Source organism: Hemiscyllium ocellatum, chromosome 9 (genome assembly GCF_020745735.1).
Source record: "Hemiscyllium ocellatum isolate sHemOce1 chromosome 9, sHemOce1.pat.X.cur, whole genome shotgun sequence".
Lineage (NCBI taxonomy): Eukaryota > Metazoa > Chordata > Chondrichthyes > Orectolobiformes > Hemiscylliidae > Hemiscyllium > Hemiscyllium ocellatum.
Genome location: NC_083409.1, coordinates 110,701,638 through 110,726,392, shown reverse-complemented (window position 1 = coordinate 110,726,392; position 24,755 = coordinate 110,701,638). Strand labels below are relative to the sequence as shown.

The 24,755-nt window shown below is 45.5% G+C and overlaps 1 protein-coding gene across 1 annotated transcript; it reads left to right on the top strand.

The window, feature by feature from the left end:
• The first annotated feature begins 476 nt into the window (after positions 1 to 476).
• On the top strand, positions 477 to 24,655 carry LOC132818863 (guanine nucleotide-binding protein G(I)/G(S)/G(O) subunit gamma-5-like). Its single transcript, XM_060830007.1, has 3 exons — positions 477 to 664; positions 22,310 to 22,461; positions 24,325 to 24,655. Exons 1-2 carry the CDS (start codon positions 584 to 586, stop codon positions 22,433 to 22,435), a joined length of 207 nt encoding a protein of 68 aa, XP_060685990.1. The 5' UTR covers positions 477 to 583; the 3' UTR covers positions 22,436 to 22,461; positions 24,325 to 24,655.
• The last annotated feature ends 100 nt before the right edge of the window (positions 24,656 to 24,755 follow it).

Here is a 24,755-nt window from a genome sequence, read left to right as displayed (position 1 = left end):
TCTCTGTCTGTGTACCCACTGTCTCTGTGTACCCCCTCTCTCTGTGTACCTTCTCTCTGTACCCTCTCTCTCCCTCTGTGTACCCTCTCTCTGTGTGTACCCTCTCTCTCTGTGTACCCACTCTGTGTGCCCTCTCCCTGTGTACCCTCTCTCTGTCTGTGTACCCACTCTCTGTGTGCCCTCTCTCTCTCTCTGTGTACCCTCTCTCTGTATACCCACTCTCTGTGTGCCCTCTCTCTCTGTGTGCCCTCTCTCTCTGTGTGCCCTCTCTCTCTGTGTACCCTCTCTCTGTGTGTACCCTCTCTCTCTGTGTACCCACTCTGTGTGCCCTCTCCCTGTGTACCCTCTCTCTGTCTGTGTACCCTCTCTCTCTCTCTGTGTGTGTGCCCAGTCTGCTCTCTATGTTCTCGCTGCTGCTCCTGGTGTAGACGGTGCGGGGCGCAGCACTGACATTGATGTTATAGACACACACACACACACAGGAGAGAGAGAGAGAAACCGGAACAAGGCTGATCCTCGGTGGAAGTTGCTCTCCCCTCCCTGTGCTCACTATCGCACTCGCTTTCGGCAGCGAGAGGCAGGAATGTCAGCTACAGCGAACCTGGGCACCACCAGGAAGATGGTGCAGCAACTGCGCTCCGAGCTGGCCATCAAAAGGCTGAAGGTGAGAGAGAGAGAGCCCAGGGTCAGGGCAGGGCGTGGGGCTGACTCTCCAAACGCCATTCCTGGAGTATTCCCCGGCCCCGGGAGAAAGCAGGAAATGGGAGGGAATAGAGGAGGCCAAATGTGGTTTCACAATTCGTCCCTGAATCCTGCTCCTTCCCTCAATCCTGCTCCTTCCCTCCCTCCTCACCCCAGGGTCCAACAGCTGTCTGTCTTCCCCTGATGAAGGGTTCCTGCCTGAAACGTTGATTTTCCTGCTCCTGGGATGCTGCCTGACCTGCTGTGCTTTTCCAGCACCACTCTAATCCAGACTCTGATTTCCAGCATCTGCAGTCCTCACTTTCGCCTATCTAACTCCCCCCCCCCTTCAGACATTGCCCCATTCTCCAAACTGCTTCATTCATGTCTGATTCTCATCTGAAAGGGATAATGCCCAGGGTGAACCAATCTTTGTGAGTGAGTGTGAGAGTCAGGAGTCTGTGTGTGTGAGTGTGTGTGTGAGAGAGAGAGTCTGGAATGTGTGTGTATATGTATGAGAGAGTATGAGTGTGTCTGTGTCACTTGTGTGTTCGAGAAGAACTTTGTTTTTCACATTCATTTAACCTCAGTTTGTTATCTCTACCTGAAAGCCAGGTAAGACTTTAATGATTTTTTCAATTAGGCCTATCCTCATCATTTGAAATCCAGAGGTGTTCCACTCCCACTGGGAATTGAAGTTTATTCTTTATTTTTGGTGAGCTGCTTTGTCACGTTTTTAGAAACAGCTCTTACCTCTTTCTTGGTCTGTGTGAATGACTTTCTGGGGTGTCTCTCATTCCAACATTCACCACCTCTTTTTGACCCCACTGTCAAAGAGTTCAGTGCTCATTTCTTCTGTCATTTTTCATGCGAGGTTCACACTGTGTTTGTTTGAGAGGAATTTGGGCAGTTCCAGGTTTGAAGATTATACAAAAGCGCCTCTTTGCATTTTCTCTTGCCAAGCTGTGACTCAGTTTATAAATAGAATGTTCAGACACCAGGGAACAAAATAATCTTTTCTCCCCCTCCCTGTTCCTTTTCTTTGAAGGGAGATAGAAATTGGCTTTAAGAGCTTCCTTGAACTGAGCAGTGCTTTGTACACTTCCTTGTCAGGGCTATGAGGAAGCGAACTTTGAATCATTTGGAAATAAATAATGTTATGGCATTTCAAATTGCAGATTGGATCAAATATTGAGTTAAACCTCAATGCAGGAAATGAACATTTACTTGTTAGGAGCTATCACTAAATTCAACCGACTGTTGCTTGAAAGCGGCTTGTTTCTGTCAGGTTCAGCAATTTTTCATTTGTTGTTCTGTTCACTGTTTGTTTCTGAAATTGACACACTTGCTGTTCAGGCCTGAGCGTGAATATTGCCTCACAGACAGCCAGCAGGAATCTTACTGACTTGGATTGTGTAAAACATATGTTCTGTGGAAGTTCTTGTGAAACAGTGGTACTTTTTGTTACTTTAATTATTTCTGGGTGCCTATGTAATTCCTAAGTTTTGTAAACAGTTCCCATTGTCTATAGTTTAAATAGTATAGCGTGACTGTGCTCTAGCACATCAGGATCAGCAACATATCACAAACTCACTTTGTATCTGTGTCTCTGCCTCAATTAAAGTTATATGTTTCACAAGTTGGGAGATTAAACTGAAATTCTCGTGTTGCAGGGCGTACTGAATTGCAACGTTTATTCTACAATGGGGGTGGCACAGTGGCTCAGTGGTTAGCACTGCTGCCTCACAGCACCAGGGTCCTGGGTTCAATTCCAGCCTCTGGCGACTGTCTGTGTGGAGTTTGCACACTCTCCCCGTGTCTGCGTGGGTTTTCTCCGGGTGCTCCGGTTTCCTCCCACAGTCCAAAGATGTGCAGGTTTGGGTGGATTGGCTATGCTAACTTGCCCGTAGTGTAGGTGCATTAGTCAGAGGGAGAATGGGTCTGGGTGGGTTACTCTTCGGAGGGTCAGTGTGGACTTGTTGGGCCAAAGGGCCTGTTTCCACACTGTAGGGAATCTAATCTAGTATGGTTTGCATCCCATTGCCAACATAGCACACTCTCCCCAAGTCCTGGAACCATCAGTGTGCATATTGTGTCACCTTGGTCTGAGAAGCTTTCGTTATTGATTTGGAATGTAAATTGAATTTGTAACGTGATATTATTTGAAGGTAATCCTTTTTGTCATGTTAGCTCTTGGCTTGTTCAGTATATTCAGAAACAAAATGTGGAGGTGCTGGTGTTAGACTGGGATGGAACAAGTCAGAAGTCAGGTTCACCTGACGAAGGAGCAGCGCTCCGAAAGCTTGTGATTTCAAATTAACCTGTTGGGCTATAAGCTGGTGTCACGTGACTTCTGACTTAAAAAAAACAGAAATTGCTGGAAAAGCTCAGCAGGAGTGGCAGCATCTGTGAAGATAAATCAGGGTTAATGTTTTGAGTCGAGTGACCCTTCCTCAGAGCTGATTGTAATTAGGAAAAGGATGTTTTTATGCAGAAGACATAGTGGGGAAGGAACATACAACATAAGGAGCAGGAGTAGGCCACCTGACCTTTCGAGCCCACATTCAATAAGATCATGGCTGATCTTTTTGTGGCCACACCCACCCTCTCACCATAACCCTTAATTCCTTTACTTTTCAAAAACATTATCTACTTAGCTTTAACAACATTCATGAGGAAGGCCTCAAGTACTCCATTGGGTAGGGAATTCCACTGATTCACAATCCCCTGGATGGAATTCCTCAACTCAGTCCTAAATATATGTCCCCTGGTTCTAGTTTCACCTGCCAGTGGAAACAATCTCCCTGCTTCTATCTTTTCAATTCCCTTCATAATTTCTTAAATTTCTATAAGATTTCCCCCTCATTCTACTAAATCCCGATGAATATAACGTCCATCTACTCAGTCTCTCTTCACAAACCAACCCCCGCAACTCCGGAATCAACCCAGTGACCCTCCTCTGCACCCCCTCCAGGGCCAGTCCATCCTTTCTCAAGTAAGGAGACCAAAACTGTACACAGTACTCCAGGTGTGGCCTCATCAGCACCTTGTACAGCTGCAACATAATCTCTCTGCTTTGAAACTCAATCCCTTTAGCAATGAAGGACAAAATTCCATTTGCCTTCCTAATTCCCTGTTGTAGCTGCAGACCAACCCTCTGTGATTCATGCCCAAGGACACCCAGATCCCTCTGCACAGCAGCATGCTGCAACTCTTTACCATTCAAATAATAATCCTTTTTACTGTTATTCCTACTAAAATAGGTGATTTCACATTTATTAATATTGTATTCCATTTACCAGACCTTTGCCCACTCACTTAAACTATCTATGTCCCTTTGGAAAGTTTCACAGTCCTCTGCATACTTTGCTGTACAATGGGGTAAAAGGGTATGGAGTAAACAATAAGTGGAGATAGAGCCGAAAGAGAGAGAAGAACAGTTGGATAGACAAAGGAATGAATAAAGATCAGCCTGGGAGAATGAATGGTTGCTAATGGGGACTGCGAGTGACTAACAATGAGTTGTGTGTAATAGCAGACTGTGTGATAACAAGGCCTGGTGTGTGGGGATTGCGGTAAGAACATGGAAGAAGGCATATCCAGGGCCTGTACTTTTTAGAACCATGCTTCGTGTGACTAAATCCACAATAAAGCTCAAAAAAGCTGAGACCATAAGGAATAGGAACAGGAGTAGGCCATTCGGCCCCTCAAGCCTGCTCCAATATTTGACAGGATTGTGGCTGAGTAAAAAATGAGGTCTGCAGATGCTGGAGATCACAGCTGCAAATGTGTTGCTGGTCAAAGCACAGCAGGCCAGGCAGCATCTCAGGAACAGAGAATTCGACGTTTCGAGCATGATGAAGGGCTTATGCTCGAAACGTCGAATTCTCTATTCCTGAGATGCTGCCTGGCCTGCTGTGCTTTGACCAGCAACACATTTGCAGCAGGATTGTGGCTGATCCAACATTCCTCATTTCCAGCCTTTTCCCTGTAATCCTTAGTTCCCAGACTGTTCAGGAATCTTTTAAAATGAGAGTTTGATTTTGGATTGGGTAGTGGAAGAGAAAACAAGAACTGTCATATGGAAAACGTCACAAGGTGTCTGTGGAAGAATCGGGGTCAATGTGGGTGAAAGGACATTGTCATCATTGCAAAGTGCAGTGGTTCAGCTTAGCTGTATTTTGAGAAGATTAATAAAGGTGGAGGAGGGGAGGAGCGCCAAGCTGGTCAAAGGTTCCCCACCAGCGATGGGCTGCGAGGAGATGGGAATTCTGAGAAAGACAGAGTTGGTAGACTTGATATGAGGGGTGGAGGAAGTGGTAAACGAGGAGACAGTGACGTAGTGGTAATGTCACCAATAATCCAAAATACCAGGCAAAGATTCTGGAGAAGTGGGTTCAAATCCTATCAGGAAAGATAGTGAAATTTGAAATAGATAAAACTCTGGAATAGAAAGCTGTCTCAGGGTGATCATGTCATTGTTGTCAGTTGTTGTTGAAATCCATGGAATTCTCTATTGTCCTTCATGGAAGGACATCTGACAAAACCTACTCAGTCTGGCCTCCATGTGACTCCAGACCCACAGCAACAACTCTGTGCTCTCTGAGGGTGGGCAGTAAATGCTGTACCAAACTTACATCTGTGTCAGCAAGGTTCTGGAAAGAATTTTGAGGGATAGGATTTATGACTATTTGGAAATGTATAGTGTGATTAAAGGCAGTCAGCATGGCTTTGTGAGGGGCAGGTCATGCCTCACTAATCTTATTGAGTTCTTTGAGGAGAGGACAAGACAGGTCAATGAAGATTGAGCAGTGTATATGGACTTGATTCCTGATTTCGGGCTTTTGCACGAAACGTCGATTTTCCTGCCCCTTGAATGCTGTTTGAACTGCTGTGCTTTTCCAGCACCACTCTAATCCTGTATATGGACTTCAGCAAGGCATTTAATAGGTTCCTCGTGGTAGGCTCATTTATAAAATCAGGAGGTATGGGATACAGGGAGATTTGGCTACCTGGACTCGGAATTGGTTGGCTGACAGAAGGCAGAGAGTAGTTGTAGATGGAATGTATTCTGCCTGGAGGACAGTGAGTGGGGTCCCGCAGGGCTTTGTCCTTGGATCTCTGCTCTTTGTAGTTTTTATAAATGACTTGGATGAGGAGGTTGAGGGATGGGTGAGTAAATTTGCTGATGACACAAAGGTTGGAGGTGTTGTTGATAGTATCAAGGGCTATTGCAGGCTGCAGCGCGACATAGACAGGATGCAGAGCTGGGCTGAGAAATGGCAGATGGAGTTCAACCTGGATAGATGCGAAGTGATGCATTTTGGAAGGTAGAACTTGAATGCTCAATATAGGATTAAAGACAAGATTCTTGGCAGTGTGGAGGAACTGAGGGATCTTGGTGTTCAAGTGCATACATCCCTCAAAGATGCCACCCAAGTGGATAGGGTTGTTAAGAAAGTATATGGTGTTTTGGCTTTCATTAACAGGAGGATCGGGTTTAAGAGCCGTGAGATTTTACTACAACTCTACAAGTCCCTAGTGAGACCACACTTGTGTCCAGTTCTGGTTGCCCTACTATAGGAAAAATATAGAGGCTTTGAAGAGGGTGCAAAGAAGGTTTACCAGGATGCTGCCTGGACTAGGGCTTGTCTTACAAAGAGAGTTTGACTAAACTCCGACTTTCCTCTCTGGAGGGAAGGAGGAAAAGAGGTGACCTGATCGAGGTGTACAAGGTAATGAGAGGCATGGATAGAGTCGATAGCCAGAGACTTTTCCCCAGGGCAGGACTGGCTGGCACGAGAGGGTCATAGTTTGAAGATATTAGGAGGAAGGTATAAAGGAGACGTCGGAGGTAGGTTCTTTACAGAGAGTTGTGAATGTATGGAATGCGTTGCCAGCTGTGGTGGTGGAAGCAGAGTCATTAGGGACATTTAGGTGACTGCTGGACATGCACATGGATAGCAGTGAATTTAGGGGCGCGTAGGTTAGGTTATTTTTAGATTAGGAACAATCCTCGGCACAACATCATGGGCCGAAGGGCCTGTTCTTTGCTGTACTTTTCTATGTTCAAAAGTTTACAAGCTAGTTCTCTGTTTGGTGCTTTATTGTTTTGGGTTTGCTGTCATGTGTTCGTGCTCCAACTTACAGAACACTGAGAGGCCTGGAAAAAAAGTGGACACGGAGATGATGTTTCCACTAGTAGGAGAGACTAGGACCCGAGAGCACAGCCTCTGAGTGAAGGGGGTGACCCTTTGGAACTGAGATGAGGAGGAACTTCTTCAGCCAGAGGGTGGGGAATCTATAGAAGTCATTGCCATAGTGGGCTGTGGAGTCTGAATGTCTTCAGACAAAGCTAGTTATGTTCTTGATTAATATACAATAGAATACAACACAGGCCCTTCACCCACCAAGTCTGCACCTGATTGTTATTTAGATCTTTACTTATTGACCATTCAAGCTTTCTCCCATCCATGTGTCTGTCAAAGGTATCTCTTAAACGTTGCTAATGTGCTCACTATCACCACCTCCATTGGCACTCACCACCCTCCAGGTGCAAGACTTATCCTGCATTCCTCCCCAAAATATTCCTCCTCTCACCTTGAACCTGTGCCCTTTTGTAGTTGACCTTTCCACCCTGGGAAAAAGCCTCTGACTATCCACCCTATCTATGCCTCTCATAATTTTGTAGGCCTCTATCTCAGCCTCCGTCTTTCCAGTGAAAACAATCAGAGTTTATCCAACCACCTCATTACTAAAATTCTCCAGTCAAAACAACATCCTGGTAAACCCTCTGTGCACCCTCTCCAAAACATCTACATCCTTCTGGTAGTGTGGCGACCAGAACAGGATGCCGTATTCCAAATGTGGCCTAACTAAAGTTTTCTACAGCTGTAACCCATGGGCCTGTACGTCCAGATCCCTCTGTATGTCAGTGCTCCTAAGGGTTTTACTGTTTAATGTGTAAACCACACCTGAATTTGATCTTGCAAATGTATCATCTTGCATTAGCCCAGATTAAACTCCCTCTGCCATTTTTCTGGCAAAATCAGTAATATATCTATATCCCACTGTATCCTTTGACAATCCTCCTCAGTATCTGCAACTCTGCCAGTTTCAGTGTCATTTGCAAACTTACTAATCAGAGCACCTACGTTATCCTGCAGATTAATAAGGGGATCAAGGGTGATGGGAGGAGGCAGGAGGATGGGACTGAGAAAGCTATCAGCCATGATCAAATGGCAGAACATACTTGATGGGCTGAATGGCCTTATTCTGTTCCTATATCTATATCTCAGAGGTAGCTTTAATTTCAATTTAAATGGGTAGCGGGAGCTTGGCTCTGTATGCACTCTGCGCTGTCCCTATCCTGGGAGTTTTTCATTTGATGGGGACAGTGTAGTGGTAGTTTTACTTTCTGTTTAAAATGGTAGAGGGAGCTTTTACTTTTGGTTTAAAAGAGCACAGCGTGGGTGTCCATGCAGGGAACTGAGAACTCGGACAACATCATCGTCTACATTGTGTCCTTGATGAGCTAATCCCCCACCCCCAGAACAAATTCTGAGAGAGAGAGAATAAGGACTTGAGGAAAGGGATTAGTTGAAAGTAGGAGATGGAGTGATTTGAAGAGGAAATGGCAGATTTTAGGCTCAAACAGCTGAAGGCATGACCCTTCATTAATATCGAGGAGAAGAGCAGAGAGGTCTTGGTGTAATGAGACTGAATATGACAGGAAGGGGCGAGGCCAGCTAGGGATTCAATAACAAACATGAGAATGCTCAAATGGAGGAAATGTGCAACTGAGGGACGATGTAGGTCAGTGAGCACAGGGGAGAAAGTCTTTGGCCATGTTAGCCATGATGTGGAGGTGCTGGTATTGGACTGGGGGTGGATAAGGTTAGATGTCACATGATACCAGGTTATAGTTCAATAACCTGCCCTTTATACACCAACTGCATTTCTGTCCAGGAACTGGCAGAGAGTAAACCAACCAGATGTCCTACCTCACCAAAACTGACTATCACCACCTCTATAAAAACCAGCTGACCTCGTCTCTTATTCCGCCTTACTCCTTCTGAAACCTGGAATTTGAAATCACAAGCTTTCAGAATGCCACCCCTTCATCACCTCATCTGTCGAAGGAGCACCCCTCTGAAAGCTTGTGATTTCAAATAAACCTGTCGGACTGTAACCTGGTCATAGATTCCCTATCGTGTGGAAACAGGCCCGTCGGCTCAACAAGTCCACATTGACGCTCCGAAGAGTGACCCACCCAGACCCATTCCCCTACCCTATTACTCTACATTTCCCCTGACTAATCTACCTAGCCTGCACATCGCTGAACACTATGGGCAATTTCCCCTGACCTGCACATCTTTAGACTGTAGGAGGAAACCGGAGCACCCGGACGAAACCCACGCAGACACGGGGAGAACGTGCGAACTCCACACAGACAGTGGCTGGAATCGAACCCAGGTCCCTGGCGCTGTGAGGCAGCAGTGCTAACCACTTGGTCACTGTGTTTGCCCTTGGTGCCATGTGACTTCTAACCTTGGGCATGTTAGGTCGCGGCAGGAGTATTTTGGCTGATGCCCATTTCACAGAGGGTAGAATATGGCAGAGTGTGTTAGAATGGTCAAACTGGGAGATAGAAGGAGTAAGGTGGGACAAGGGACGAGATGAGCTGGATTTTATAGAGGTGGTGATAGTCAGTCTTGGTGAGGTAGGACATCTGGTCGGTTTACTCTCTGCCAGTTCCTGGACAGAAATGCAGTTGGTGTATAAAGGGCAGGGTGGGTGATGCTGATGGAAATGAATGACTTCACTCGCAGCCAGCTGGAACTGTAAAAGTGTTGCCTGCTCCAGGATTGATCAGGTAGCTTTCTGATTGACAGGCAGTGCAGGGGTGGCAGGAGCTGGTGGGACTGTGTTGAGTCCTCAACAACTTCCATGTGGATTTTGTCTTTGGATGATATTACTAAGGGCAGTGTGTTGCGATCAGAGGCTGTCGGTCAAGATGAGGTGGTGTTGCGGATGATTTTTTGATGACAAATAAACGCAGTAACTGGTGTCAGGTGCAAGTAGCTCCACCAAGTTATTGCAATATGGAATAAACCTGACAGCACCCAACCAGGCCGTGAACTGGTATGGGTTTTAATAGTCTGATAATACTGGGGTGATATAACACCCTTCTCTCAGTTCATCACCAAGGGCAGCTCTCAATCCTTGCTGCATCACCACCACCACCTGCTGTCTTGTGACTGACAGCTGCTTTCAGAAGTTTTGAAACTGAGAGCCTTAGTAATTTAATTGAGAGCAGATGTAGGCCATTCGGCCCTTCGCACCTGCTCAGCCATTAGTCTGATCATGACTCATTCTCTGTCTCAGTGCAATATTCTCACTTTCTCTCCTTACCTGTTCATGCCTTTAAAATCTGAAAGTTTTATCTATCTATCTTGAACACATTCAGTGACTTGTGAGATAGACTTCCACAGGTTCATTACCCTTTGAATGAAGAAATGGTTCCTTGGTCTGAAATGGTCTACTCCATAACCTGAGACTGTGTCCCTTAACCTAGATTCCCCTGGCAGGGAAAGCATCCTTCCTCTATCTAGACTGTCCATCCTGCAAGAAGTTTGTTTATTTCCATCTTCTAATGTAAACTGGCTGTTTGAATCCCTTACAGATAAAATAATTTGCTTCAGAAATTTTGGAAGCAACATAAGCTATGACAGTAAAACTGCTAATTGATTCCAAAGAACATCAATTGAAATAACGTTCAATTGGCAACTTTGACCTGTGTAATGTGATTACACTGATGCCTTCTGTTCCACTCTCACCTCCAGCTTTATGATTAAGCATGATCTTAATATTGTCTATAGTTTTTCTATGAAGTCTCATTTAAGGAGATATAGATAATATTATAAAGTTTCTAAAGTTCTTTCTGGATTCCCGATCTGGCCTCCTCCAATGTTCTAATTTGCCGTCTCAATTCTCATTCTGCTTGGGGTAGGACTTGGCAAAGGAGAGGCTGAGGACCGCAGATATTGGAGATCAGAGTCAAAAAGTGAGGTGCTGGAAAAACACAGCAGGTCAGGCAGCATCCGAGAAGCAGGAGATGATACTGTTTCAAACTGTTACTGATGAAGAGTTTATGTTCGAAACGTCAACCCTCCTGCTCCTCGGATGCTGCCTGACCGGCTGTGCTTTTCCAGCACCACACTTTTTGACCCCCCCCAAGACTTAGAGTCATACGGTATAGAAACAGACCCTTGGTCCAATCAGTCCATGCCGAACATAATCCCAAACTAAACTAGTCCCACCTGTCTATTCCAGGCCCATATCCCTTCAAACCTTTCCTATTCAGGTACTTATCCAAATGTCTTTTAAACAATGTAATTATACCCATATTCACCACTTCCTCAGGAAGTTCATTCCACATCTGAACCACACATGTGGCATATGGTGTACTGGGCTTTATTGGCAGAGGAATTGAGTTCCGGAGTCCTGAGGTCATGTTGCAGTTGTATAAGACTCTGGTGAGGCCTCATCTGGAGTATTGTGTGCAGTTTTGGTTGCCATACTATAGGAAGGATGTGGAAGCTTTAGAACGAGTGCAGAGGAGGTTTACCAGGATGTTGCCTGGAATGGTAGGAAAATCTTATGAGGAAAGGCTGAGGCACTTGGGGCTGTTCTCATTGGAGAAGAGAAGGTTTAGGGGAGATCTGATAGAAGTGTATAAGATGATTAGGGGTTTAGATAGGGTAGATACTAAGAACCTTTTACCGCTAATGGAGTCAGGTGTTACTAGGGGACATAGCTTTAAATTAAGGGGTGGTAGGTATGGGACAGATGTTAGGGGTAGATTCTTCACACAGCGGGTTGTGAGTTCATGGAATGCCCTGCCCGTATCAGTGGTGAACTCTCCTTCTTTATGGTCATTTAAGCGGGCATTGGATAGGCATTTGGAAGTTATTGGGCTAGTATAGGTTAGGTAGGACTTGGTCGGCGCAACATCGAGGGCCGAAGGGCCTGTACTGCGCTGTATCCTTCTATGTTCTATGTGTAACAAAACAAATTTGCCCCATATGTCTTTTTTAAATGTGTTACTGGATCTTTCCATCTTGGAATCGTTATGACCCAGACAAGAACACTTGAAATCATAACCATTTGTACGACAGGGGAAAGGTGTGCTGATTTGGTTCGTGTGAGAGACAGCTTGCCCATAAATCAACACATTCTTTTCCTGTTTTGTAAACCGTTGTAAACTTTTTAAACTTGGATTCTTGTACTTAAGAGTCATAGTGTTGTACAGCACGGAAACAGACCATTTGGTCCAACTCATCCATGCCAACTAGAAATCCTAAATTAATCTAGTCCCATTTGGCACATATCCCTCTAAACCCTGATGAAGGGCTCTGACCTGAAATGTCAATTTTTCCTGCTTCTCGGATGCTGCCTGACCTGCTGAGCTTTTCCAGCACCACACTCTCAACTCTGATCTCCAACATCTGCAGTTCCCACTGTCTCCCTCTAAACCCTTCCTGTTGCTGATGAGTGTGAAATAAAACATTCAAATTAGGCAGCATTCAAGTTCTGGACTGCAAAGAGACCGTGTTTTTTTTAAAATTCTGTAACTCTTTCTTCAGCTGTTCCCGATTTCCCTTTCCTTCCTCAAATAATCGTCATACTTTTGATCCCCAATCTAATTTGCATTATTTTCTTTGGTCTACTGGAGCTATGTTACTTCGCTCCCTTTCCCTGCCCATTGGTTTGAAGAGCAATTCATCGCTATTTCCAATAGCCTATGACTTTAGTTTTGCTGAAATGTGCAGCTCACACCACGATCGGAAATAAAGGAACAGGAGTAGGCCATTCGGTCCATCGAGTCTGCCCTGCTATTCTGGTCAAACACCTCAATATCATTTGCCCACATTTTCTTTGGAACCCAATATGCCACTGGATTCCGAAGTCTATCCACCTTTACTGTAAGTGTATCAACTTTAGTTTTCTATTCCCTCTTGAGTAACAAATTCCTAAGATTCACAATCCTTGAAGTCGAACATTTTCCCCTATCTCGTTCCTAAATGACATCTCCCTCCATTTTTAAACAGTATCCTGTGGATCTAAACCCCCATTTCCCCCATCCCCACCAAGCAAGGGAAACATTGTCCGCCTCTACCCTGACCAACCCTTTAAGTATTTTGTAAGATTTCAATGAGATCGCCTCTCACTCTGAGAAACTCTGGTGAGTACAGGCTCAGTTTGCCTTATCGTGCTTCACGGGTCAGTCCTGTCATCCTGGGAGCAAATCTGGTGATCCTTTGCTGTTCTCTCTCTGTGGCAATAATCTATTTCCTGAAATAAGGAGATCAAAACTGTACAGAGTACTCCAACTCTGGTCTAACCAAGTTCCGATACAATTGAAGCAAGCTTCCATTCCTCCTCTACTCAAATTCTTTTGTGATAATGGCCAACGTTCTATTAGCTTGCTATATCTACATAGAGTCATAGAGACACAGAAACAGACTCTTCATTCCAACTCAGTCATACTGACCAGGTATCCTAAATTAATCTAGTCCCATTTTCCAGCACTTGGGCTATATCCCTCTAAACCCTTCCTATTCATATACCCATCCAGATACCTTTTAAATGTTGCAATTGTACCAGTCTGCACCACTTCCTCTGGCAACTCATTCTATACACCTACCACCCTCTGCGTGAAAAGGTTGCCCCTTAGGTCTCTTTTATATCTTTCCCCTCTCACCCTAAACCTATGCCCTCTTGTTCTGGACTCCCCCACCCCAGGGAAAAGATCTTGTCTATTTATCCTATCCATGTCCCTCATGATTTAATAAATCTCTATAAGATGATCTCTAGCCTCCGATCCTCCAGGGAAAAAAACAGCCCCAGCCTGTTCAGCCTCTCCCCATAGCTCAAATCCTCCAATCCTGGCAACATCTTTGTAATTTTTTACTGAACCCTTTCAAGTTTCACAACACAGTTTTGAAAGGAAGGAGACCAGAATTGTACGCAATTTTCCAAAAGGGGCCTAACCAATGGTGTGCGGCACGGTGGCACAGTGGTTAGCACTGCTGCCTCACAGCGCTTGAGACCCGGGTTCATTTCCCGACTCAGGCGACTGACTGTGTGGAGTTTGCACGTTCTCCCCGTGACTGTGTGGGTTTCCTCCGGGTGCTCCGGTTTCCTCCCACAGTCCAAAGATGTGCGGGTCAGGTGAATTGGCCATGCTAAATTGCCCATAGGCAATTTAGGTAAGGGGTAAATGTAGGGGTATGGGTGGGTTGCGCTTCGGCGGGTCAGTGTGGACTTGTTGGGCCGAAGGGCCTGTTTCCACACTGTAAGTAATCTAATCTAATGCCCTGTACAACTGCAACATGACCTCACAACTCCTGTACTCAATACAGTGGCCAACAAAGTGTTAGCCTTCAGTGAATTATAGACCAGGAAACCTATCTTTTACGAGAAAAAGTACAGGAAATCCCTAAGGCTCTTTGTACAAAACAGTCCAACCCACGATCACTTCTATCTGGGAGGATAAGGGCAGCAGGTTCACCTGAACACCACCGTCTCTAAATTTCCCTCCAAGCCATTCACCATCTTCACTTGGAAACATATTGCCGTCCCTTCATTATTGCTGTGTCAAAGTCCTGGAATTCTCTCCCTAAGGGCACTGTGGGTGTCCCTACAACAAAAGATCTGCAGCAGTTCCAGAAGGCAGCTCACCACCACTTTATCCAGGGTATTTGTAAATGGGTGATAAAGGCTGGTTCAGCCACTGATGCCCACAGCCCAAGAGTGAATAAAATACACTCAGGCCCCTTTGCACACTGAGATTTTTTTCTACTCTCTATCCATTTAAGAAGTACACTACACATCTGGTCTTCTCACCAAATGGGACAACCTCTAATTTTACCTCTAATTGAATTCATTTCCTACTAAAACCTGTAGCTGATCCAGTGCAGCTATGTAAGAATGACATCACTGGTGCTGAAGCCCTATCGTTCTGTAGTTGTCTGCTTTGTTTTAAACGGAGGCATCATCTGACCTTTCGAGTAGATATGGCTTATATTTCTCCCTCAAACAACGCTCAAAACAAATGATCAGGGCTTTTCTGATGCTGTGGTAGTGTCCCTGATTCTGAGCCAGGAAACACAGTTTCAAGTCCCACTTGCTTCAGATGTGCATAATAATATCCCTAAACAGGTTAATTAAAAACAAAGTAAATGATCTCGTCCATTTGTTTGTAGGACTTTATTATATGTAAATTGACAGTGAAAATGATGATTTGCAATTGGGTACTACTTCAGTTTGCTGAATTTCTGCTAGAATTCAATTGTATTTTACACAAGCAAAACATCCATTTAACCCGAATATCTGTGCCTGTCTCATGCTCTACACAGACCTTAGTCCCATCTTTCCATGTCATTTCTAATAATAATAATTTCACTATCATGTGTGAATCATGTGTCACAACATTGTTTCTGTTACGAGGTTACTGTGTCCTTGAGGTGTTTTTTCAGAGAAGGGGTAATGGGCCACGCTCCAAGTTTGAATGGCTCATGAGGGCTTTCTGTTTACCCAAACAGTTAATACCTCCAGCTTAAGACTTACATGTCTTATAAAAAAGCAAAATCAAAGGGGAGTGGCCAGCAAGCTACACAACTAGCCTTCATTTGAGGTTAGGGATTTTCTCAGTTCAGAACTTTAGTTCAGCTACAGCAGGGGATGTGTGAAACCTGTTGGACTTCTCTCCTTGCAAACTGTAAATTTTTTTTTATTTTATCTTTTGTGTTAAAATCTCTGTGTATTTGGATGGTTGCAAGTATTTTCGGAGCAGCATCATTATGTTGGGTTCGAATAGGATTAGTTATCCGATATTCTGTTTTCTGTTCTTTGTGTTTCCTCCCGTAATTTTGTAAATAGGTTCTGTTTGTTTAAAAATCTGCAGTTGACCCAGCTAATTTACACCGGAATATCCATAACTAGCTAAGCTAATAGCCAAGTTACGGTCTGCGCTAACTGCTTAAAAATGTTTTGAGGGGTCTGGCCTAATCCATAACACATGCTTCCTCCTAAATGCATCAATGCTTTTTGATCTGGAAGGATATTCTTGCATTGGAGACTGTCCTGCACACTAAATTACTCCGGGGATAGGGAAATGGGCAGTCGGTCTCCCATAATGAGACGTTGAGTAAACTGGACGGATATTCTCTAGGGTTTAGATAATTGAGAGGTGATCTCGTTAAAGTAAGTCAGATTCTGAAGGGGTTTCACAGGGTCGATGCTGAGAGATTATTTCTGCTGGTTTCAGGTATTGACAACACTGGGGCACAATCCCAGGATAAGGGCCGATCATTTAGGACAGATATGAGAAATATTTTCACTCAAAGAGGAGTGGATCTTTTTGAAATTCTTTCCACCAGAGGATTGTAGGTAGTCTGTCACTGAATATATTTAAGGCTGCGTTGGATTTTATTTTGTTTTGGTGACCTAGGGAATCAAAAGGGGATAAGGAGCGAGTGGGAAAGCAGAATTGAAACCATGATCATAGTGAATAACTGAGCAGGCTCCATGAGGTATGAGTGTCATGTGGTCAGCATTGAGAAGGTGGAATGGGCCAATGTAATATGAGCTGAGTCAGAAGGGTCTTTCAGATGAAGTTGTTTCAGAATTGTCCTGTAAAAAGCAAAGATGGACCATTCAAATCCAGGACGCTCTACATGCCAAAGGAAATGTTGGATAAATTGACATAGTCAAAGTGTTTTTATGACAAGCAAAGGTATAGAATACAGTAGGAAGAAAAACATGGGCAGAGTCTGAATGCGGCAGGCAACTAAAAAAATAATTTTGCAAGAAGGAAAGAGAGAACTAATTTAAAAGTTGGAGTGTACCATAATATTTTTATGGGTTACGAACATATTTCACAGAGAGATCAGGGATTCTTCAGCTGGTAACAGTGTGAGTGCCAAAGGGCATGAGTGGGGTAGAAGATGAGGGAATGGAGATATCAGATAGAATAAAGACAGAGCAGCTGGATAGGAGTTAACTTCACTTAAATGATGCATTACCAGGTCCATGTGGTTGCGAAGGGCTAGGGGTTTGGAAATAACAGTATTTCTTGAATAAATTTCTCCTTGTGTCAGTCCTAAATGTCCTTTCCTGTATTCTTAATGTTCCTTAAATGCTGTGCTAAGGGACTCATTGCACAGCTGTTTAGAGTTGGTGCCAGCAGCTGGCCTGAGGAGGTGGTCCCATCACCTTCCAAATTCGACAGTGGGGAGGAGTATTCGGTGTGTGACTTGGTGTGAATCACAGCCTGTACTCACCCTATAATTGGGAGCAGGTCTTTGTTCTCTCTGATCCTTTCAAATCTTCCCCTACACTCCCGCCTCTCCCAGTGACTCAGAAAATGCCGACTCAGGCACAGGCACTGCTGGCGTTTACCTCGCTCTCGGTTTGCAGATATAAAATGATTCTTTTGTTCTTGTGCTGGATCTTTAATGACTAATTCCTATGAGCCGCTGTTCAGTGTCTTGGGTGGTAAGTCAGAGCTACTTAAGAATGAAGATAGAATAGAATCCTTACAGTGCAGAAAGAGGCCACTCGGCCCATTGGGTCTGCACCAACCCACCAAAGAGCATCCCACTCTAACCTGGAGCATTGACCATGTCTAATCCACCTAACCTGCACATCCCTGGACACTACAGGGAAATTTAGCATGCGCAATCTGCTCACCTTGGCTTGGCAACAATACATGTGAAAGTGAGGACTTGCAGATGCTGGAGATTAGTGTCGAGAGTGTGGTGCTGGAAAAACACAGCAGGTCAGGCAGCATCCAAGGAGGAGGAGAGTCGATATTTCAGGCAAAAGCCCTTTATCAGCAAAGAGGCTGGGAGCCTCAGGGGTGGAGAGATAAATGGAAGGGGGTTGGGGCTAGGGGAAAAGGTAGCTGAGAGTGCGATAGGTGGATGGAGTTGGGGTTAAAGGTGATAGGTCGGAGGGTGGAGCAGATAGGTGGGAAGGAAGATTGACAGGTGGGACAGGTCACGAGGGCAGTGCTGAGCTGGAAGGTTGGAACTGGAGAACAGTCGATCTTCCGTAGTTACACCAACACCACTCCCCACCTCTTCCTCCGCTACATCGATGACTGCATCGGCGCCACCTCGTGCTCCCGCGAGGAGGTCGAACAGTTCATCAACTTCACCAACACATTCCACCCGACCTTAAATTCACCTGGGCTATCTCTGACACCTCCCTCCCCTTCCTGGACCACACCATTTCCGTCGACACTGACATTTTTTACAAACCCACCGACCTAGATTACACCTCCTCCCACCCTGCCTCCTGCAAAAATGCCATCCCGTATTCCCAATTCCTCCGCTTCCACCACATCTGCTCCCAGGAGGACCAGTTCCACCACAGAATAGATGGCCTCCTTCTTTAAAGACAGCAATTTCCCCTCCCATGTGGTTGAAGATGCCCTCCAACGCATCTCATTCACTTCCCGCACCTCCGCCCTCGAATCCCACCCCTCCAACTGTAACAAGGACAGAACACTCTCGGTCCTCACCTTCCACCTCACCAACCTCCGTATGCATCATATCATCCTCCCACATTTCCTACAATGGACCCCACCAGCAGGGATATATTTCCCTCCCCACCCCTATCTGCTTTCTGGAAAGACCGTTCCCTCTGCGACTATCTTGTAAGGTCCACGCCCCCCTGCCCCCAACAACCTCCCCTCCCCTCCTGGCACCTTCCCCTGCCACCGCAGGAATAATCCATACCTCCTCCCTCACCACCATCCAAGGCCCCAAAGGAGCCTTCCACATCCAAAGTTTCACCTGCACATCCACACAAGTCATTTACTATATCCGGTGCTCTCGATGCGGTCTCCTCTAGACTGGAGAACAGGACGTCTACTCACGGAGCACTTCAGGGAACACCTCTGGGACACCCACACCAACCAACTCCACCACCCCTTGGCCAAACACTTCAACTCCCCCTCCCACTCTGCCGAGGACATGCAGGTCCTGGGCCTCCTCCATCATCACTCCCTCACCACCCGACGACTGGAGGAAGAATGCATCATCTTATTCCTAGGGACCCTCCAATCCCATGGATTTCACCGGTTTCCTCATTTTCCCTCCCCCCACCTTACCCTAGTTCCAACCCTCCAGCTCAGCACGTTCTCATGACCTGTCGCATCTGTCCATCTTCCTTCCCAGCGATCCACTCCACCTTCCTCTCTGACCTATCACCTTTAGCCCCACCTCCATCCACCTATTGCACTCTCAGCTACCTTTCACCCAGTGTCGCCCCCCCCCCCCCTCGCATTTATCTCACCACCCCCGAGGCTCCCAGCCTCATTCCTGATGAAGGGCCTCTGCCCGAAACGTTGATTTTTCTGCTTCTCGGATGCTGCCTGATCTGCTGTGCTTTTCCAGCACCACACTCTCAGCAATACATGTATTACCTCATCAATAAACCTGTCTCCCCAAAGTCATTCAACTTGGAAATGATAATGTGGTCTTAATCTATCGGTAGAATGAATTAACTCTCCAGTTGCCACTTTGTTCTTATAGTTTAGATCAGAGTGGTGCTGCCTGACCTGCTGTGCTTTCCCAGCACCACTCTGATCTAAACTCTGGTTTCCAGCATCTGCAGTCCTCACTTTTACCTACTTTGTTCTTATAGCGTACCTGTCAGGAGAGAATGGTTATTTCAATTGTCATAGTACCATAAGGTGCAGGAGCAGAATGAGGCCATTGGGCCCATTTCATCCTGGCTGGTATGTTTCTCAACCCCATTCTCCTGCCTCTTTGCTGTAACCCTTTTACTGACCATGAACCTATCTGGCTCAGTTGTACACATACTCAACGACTTGGCCTCCACATCCCTCTGCAGTAATTGACTCCACAGATTCCCCACCCTCAGAGTTCCTGTGTCTGTCGTGTCTCGAGGGCTCTTACCTAGGGAACAACCTTTGAACACAATTACTTGCAAACTCCTCCAATCTTCAAAATGACTGGGAAAGCTAGAACATTAGCCCAAATCTTTGTGACTGTGCCCAGTACTGGTGCTGAACTGTGATTTGATTGATTTAATTTGATTTGCTTTATTGTCACATGTACCGAAGTACAGTGAAAAGCTTTGTTTGCGAGCAGCACAGGCAGATCATAGTAAGCAAGGACATGCAGATCCTGGAGTGAGAAAAAAACGTGGACAGAGTGAGATGTCCAGGTTACACCACACAGGGCATGTGCTCGTTAAGATCAGCATTATTGAAGCTAGAGAGTCCATTCATCAGTTTAATAAAGACTGGGGTAAAAACGTGTTCCTGAACATGCTGGTGCGTGTGTTCAATCTTCCATATCTTCTGCCTGATGGCAGAGGTTGTAGGAGAGAGTTACTGGGTGGGAGAGGTCTTTGATGTTGCAGCCTTTTCACAGCAACAAGAAGTGTAAATAGAGTCCATGGATGGGAGGTTGGCTTCCATGATGGTCTGGGCTGTGCGCACAATCTTCTGTAGTTTCTTACGGTCCTGGGCAGAGCAATTACTGCATCAGGCTGTTACACACCTAGACAGTGTGCTCTCTGCAGTGCACCTTTAACAGTTGGTGAAGGTCCTTATAAACATGCCAAATTTCCTGAGCTATCTGGGGAAGGAGAGACATTGTTGTGCCTTCTTGACCATCACATCTACATGGGAAGACCAGGACAGGACATCGGTTAGTGTCACTCCTGGGAACTTGACGCTGTCCACTCTCTCAACCTCAGTTCCGTTTCTTTTCGGAGTCAATGCTCAGTTCTTTAGTTTTGCCGATTGTTGAAAGAGAGATTGTTTTAATTGCACCAGGTCATCAAGCCCCCTGTCTTCCTGCTGTACTCTGCCTTGTCATTGTTAGATATCCGCCCCACCACGGTGGTGTCATGATCAAACTTGTAGATGTGTTCGTTTGGAATTTGGCAGCACAGTCATGGATTTACAGGGAGTATAGCAGGGGGCTGAGCACACATCCTTGGGGGGGTCTTCAGTGTTGAGTGTTATTGTGGAGGATGTGCTGTTGTCTCCTCACTGATTGCGGTCTGTGGGTCAGGAAGCTGAGGATCCAGTTACAGAGGGCAGACCCGAGACTAAGGTCTTGGAGTTTTGAGATCAGTCTGGAGGGGATGATGCTGTTGAAGGCGGAGCTGTAGTTGATGAGCAGGACTGGGCAGTAGTCACTAAGGCATGTTGCATGTAATTTCTTCTTGAAGCAGGTGGGGACTCCAGCTTGTAGGTGGGCGAGGTTGAAGATGCTGGTGAATATCTCCGCCAGTTGGTCAGCTCCGGATCTGAGTGCCCAGCCGGGAACACTGTCCGGGCCCGTCGCTTATCCTTGGGTTGACTCCCAGGAAAATCGATCTGACGTCTGCAGCGGTGACCGAGGGAACAGGTGTGCCCGGGGTTGGCAGGGGCAGGTGGCACCATGCCACTGGCATTCTGCTCAAACCGAGCACTGAGAGCATTGAGTGTGTCAGGGAGGGATGTGCCTGTGTCTGCCATCTGGCTCTGCTTCATGTTGTATCCTGTAATGCTGTTTAGGCCATGCCACGGGCAGCTGGAGTCTGTATGGTTGGGTCTGGTCCTGCCTCCTGATGGCTTTGTGCAAATCATCTCTGGATTTCCTGTATATGTCTGGGTCATCCGATTTGGTCTGGTCTTCAGTACGGAGTGGATTTCCTGGTTCATCCGACGTTTCCAATTGGGGAGCAACTTGGATTGACTTGTTTGGCACATTGTCCGGGTTATGTCAGATAGAGAGAGTGATTAAGACTGGACCGTATATATGTGCGTGGACCAAATGGCCTGTATCTTTACTGTCCATGCTGTATAATGGACTAGCTGCTTTTACCCGGTTTTCCATGTCCCTGTATAAACTAGTGTTCTTTCTCTTATTGGAGGGAGTCTCACTGTTTCTCCACACTATGGTTTACAGTGATGTGTCACAGTGATGGTCCGCAGGCTTTGTTTATCGTGGAACACCCCTTCCTCTCTCTTCAGATGGTGACATAAAATAGTGGAAGAGAAATGGGTTTACAGTTAATGAATTGCAAGTGTTACACAGGAAGCATATTTTCACAATGTGAAAGTAATCTGGCTCACGTGCTATGTTCTCTCTCTCACACTCTCTCGAATGTAATGTTGCTTTCCCAGAAGCTAATACAAGTGGCTTACTCAGAAACGTGAGCACATTTTCAGCTCCTCAACACTCCCCGAGATCTCAATTCTGATATTATAAAACCCCCAAGGAGGGGCCATTTTGTTGAAAGTAATTACAAGTGGGTATCCCTGCCAATCTTTGTGCCAATATCATGTTCTCTGAGACTAATGTATTTTCCCTTTTTTGCCAGACAGGTCATGAAACCGTCTCCTGCTCCTGGGTAGTATAATTTGACTTGGTGCATTGACTCAAAGACAAGTTTGACCATAATATTAATCATGAAACTGATTACCAGCAGCAGAGTTGAGTCCATAATGAAAGAACTGTAACTTTAACTCCTGTCTCTTCTCTCTACCTCCTCCAACCCCTCCCTCTTGTATTCCCCCCAAAATGCACAGGTATCTCAAGCAGCTGCAGATCTGAAGTCGTTCTGCCTGCAGAATGCGCAGCAGGATCCATTACTGACGGGAATACATCCAAACACCAATCCTTTCCGGCCAGCCAAACCCTGTTTGCTGTTGTAGCTAGAATGAGATTCTACTTTCTTTTGGTAAGTATTCTTCAAAACTGGCGATATACAATTGTAATTGGTATTTTAAAATTTATGTTTTTACTTTGTTCACGGGATGAGGGTGTCACAAGCTGGGCCAGCTTTCCTGACCCATTCCAAATTGTCCAGAGGAATTTACCGATGCCTGTGAAATCATTACCATTTGTCAGGAAAGCTCCATCTGGAAGCTCAGTACCAGCGTGGTCTGATGTACAAAATAACAAAGAAGGAGCATTACAGCACAGGAACAGGCCCTCCAAGCCTGTGCCGATTCTCAGGCCCTCACTAAACTTAAAAAACAAACCACCTGCCCTTATTCAGTCAATATCCCTCTAATCCCTCCCTATCCATGTACCATCTAGTGTCTCTTAAAAGTCGCCAACGTGCTGCTTCCCCCACCATCCCTTCTGGCAATGCGTTCCAGGCTCCTGCCACGCTCTGCGTGAAAACCTTCCCTCGCACATCTCTCTTAAACTTGCCCTCTCTCCCATCAAACTTACACCCTCTTGTAATTGAAACTTCAACCCTGGGGAAAAAGCCTCTCACTACCCACCCCCATCTCGGCCTCATCATTGTGTAGACCTCTATCAGGTTTCCTGTACTGTGTACTGTTCTTTCTGTAAAGCTGTTCACTTCATTATCCTTATTGTCTAAATCTTGTAACTAAAGAAGCTGTGCCTAGGTACTTTTACACCTAAGCTGATGCTGTAATTGGCAAAGTATAAACCTTTCACTGTTCTGACTGAGTATATGATTCTGGGTTAGTGGATTCTGGATTAGTGGTGCTGGAAGAGCACAGCAGTTCAGTGGTGCTGGGTTAGTGGCTTCTGGATTAGTGGTGCTAAAAGGCAGCATCCGAGGAACAGTAAAATCGACGTTTCGGGCAAAAGCCCTTCATCAGGAATACCCTTCATCAGACCCCACCCCTCCAACCGTAACAAGGACAGAACGCCCCTGGTGCTCACCTTCCACCCTACCAACCTTCGCATATCATGCACTCCCTGACTGAGTGTATAAGACTATAAAGGCTGTTCTATTCTAATGTCCTTTAGGGTAGGAAAGAGTAGATTAGATTAGATTACTTACTGTGTGGAAACAGGCCTTTCGGCCCAACAAATCCACACCCATCCGCCGAAGAGCAACCCATCCAGACCAGATATGGGCCAAATACTGGCAAATGGGACTAGATTAATTTAGGATACCTGGTCAGCATGGATGGGTTTGACCAAAGGGTCTGTTTCTGTGCTGTACATCTCTGTGACTCTATTCTTTATCTCAGAGTTATTTAAATGAATGAATTTCAGTTCTCTAGCTGTGGTGCTAGGATTTGACTCTTGTCTGTGATTCGCACGTTTGTAACATCTCATCTCTGGAAACACAGACATTAGTAACAAGAATAGGCCACTTAGGAAGGGGTGGGGAAAGTGGGATAATGGTCCAAATGTGCCAATATTTATAAAAGGGTGGGGGACTTTATATTTCCACAATTAAACATAAATATAATTTATGCTGCCAACGATAAAATAAGTTACAGGAATTAAAACAAAATACAGCAGATATTGGAAATCTGAAATAAAACCAAAATGTGCTAGAGAAACTGAGGGTCTGGCAGCATCTGTGGGGAGAAAGCAGAGTTAATGCATCCAGTCTAATATAATTCTTTGGTTAGCTCAGTTAGCTGGTCTGCGATGCTAACGGTGTGGGTTCAATTTCTGCACCAGCCAAAGTTAGCATCGTCTCAACATCACCCCTTGTCTAAGCTGGGGTGACCTTTGGGTTAAACCATCACCAGTTCGCTCTTTCTCTGTATATCTCTCTGTTGCTGTAAAGTAATTGTTTGTCCTTGTTTTCCCTTTTTTGCAGGTTTCTGGGTCATATGTGGGAAATTCACCCTTTGGTGCATGTTCTGAAAACAATGAAGATGTTTACACTAATCTTGATCCTCAGTGGCCTTTGAACCATTGGATGAGCCATGTTGGAGCTGTTTTTAAAATCCTCTTGAAATCTGTGCCAACTTTCCTTACTTTCACTTTTGTAAATTGCCTGTTCTTTGATACTGATCTCCACCGACCTCATTGAAGCGATGAGGTGCTGTACGTACAGTTTTAGTTGTTGCTTCTGCAAAGTCCTGTTTCTAGAGAGATTTGTACCTGTTCACTGTTTAGAGGAACATTTCAATAAAGATCTGAAATGATTGATGTATTTCGTAAAGTTAAATGCATTGTGAACATTTACTGTATATACTCAGCGGTATGGTGCCTCAGTGGTTAGCACTGCTGCCTCTCAGCGCCAGA

Coding starts and splice junctions, on each gene's coding strand:
- LOC132818863 (XM_060830007.1), top strand. CDS start 584: ATGTCAGCTACAGCGAACCTGGGCACCACCAGGAAGATGGTGCAGCAA. Junction 665..22,309: donor TGGCCATCAAAAGGCTGAAG/GTGAGAGAGAGA, acceptor CAAAATGCACAG/GTATCTCAAGCAGCTGCAGA.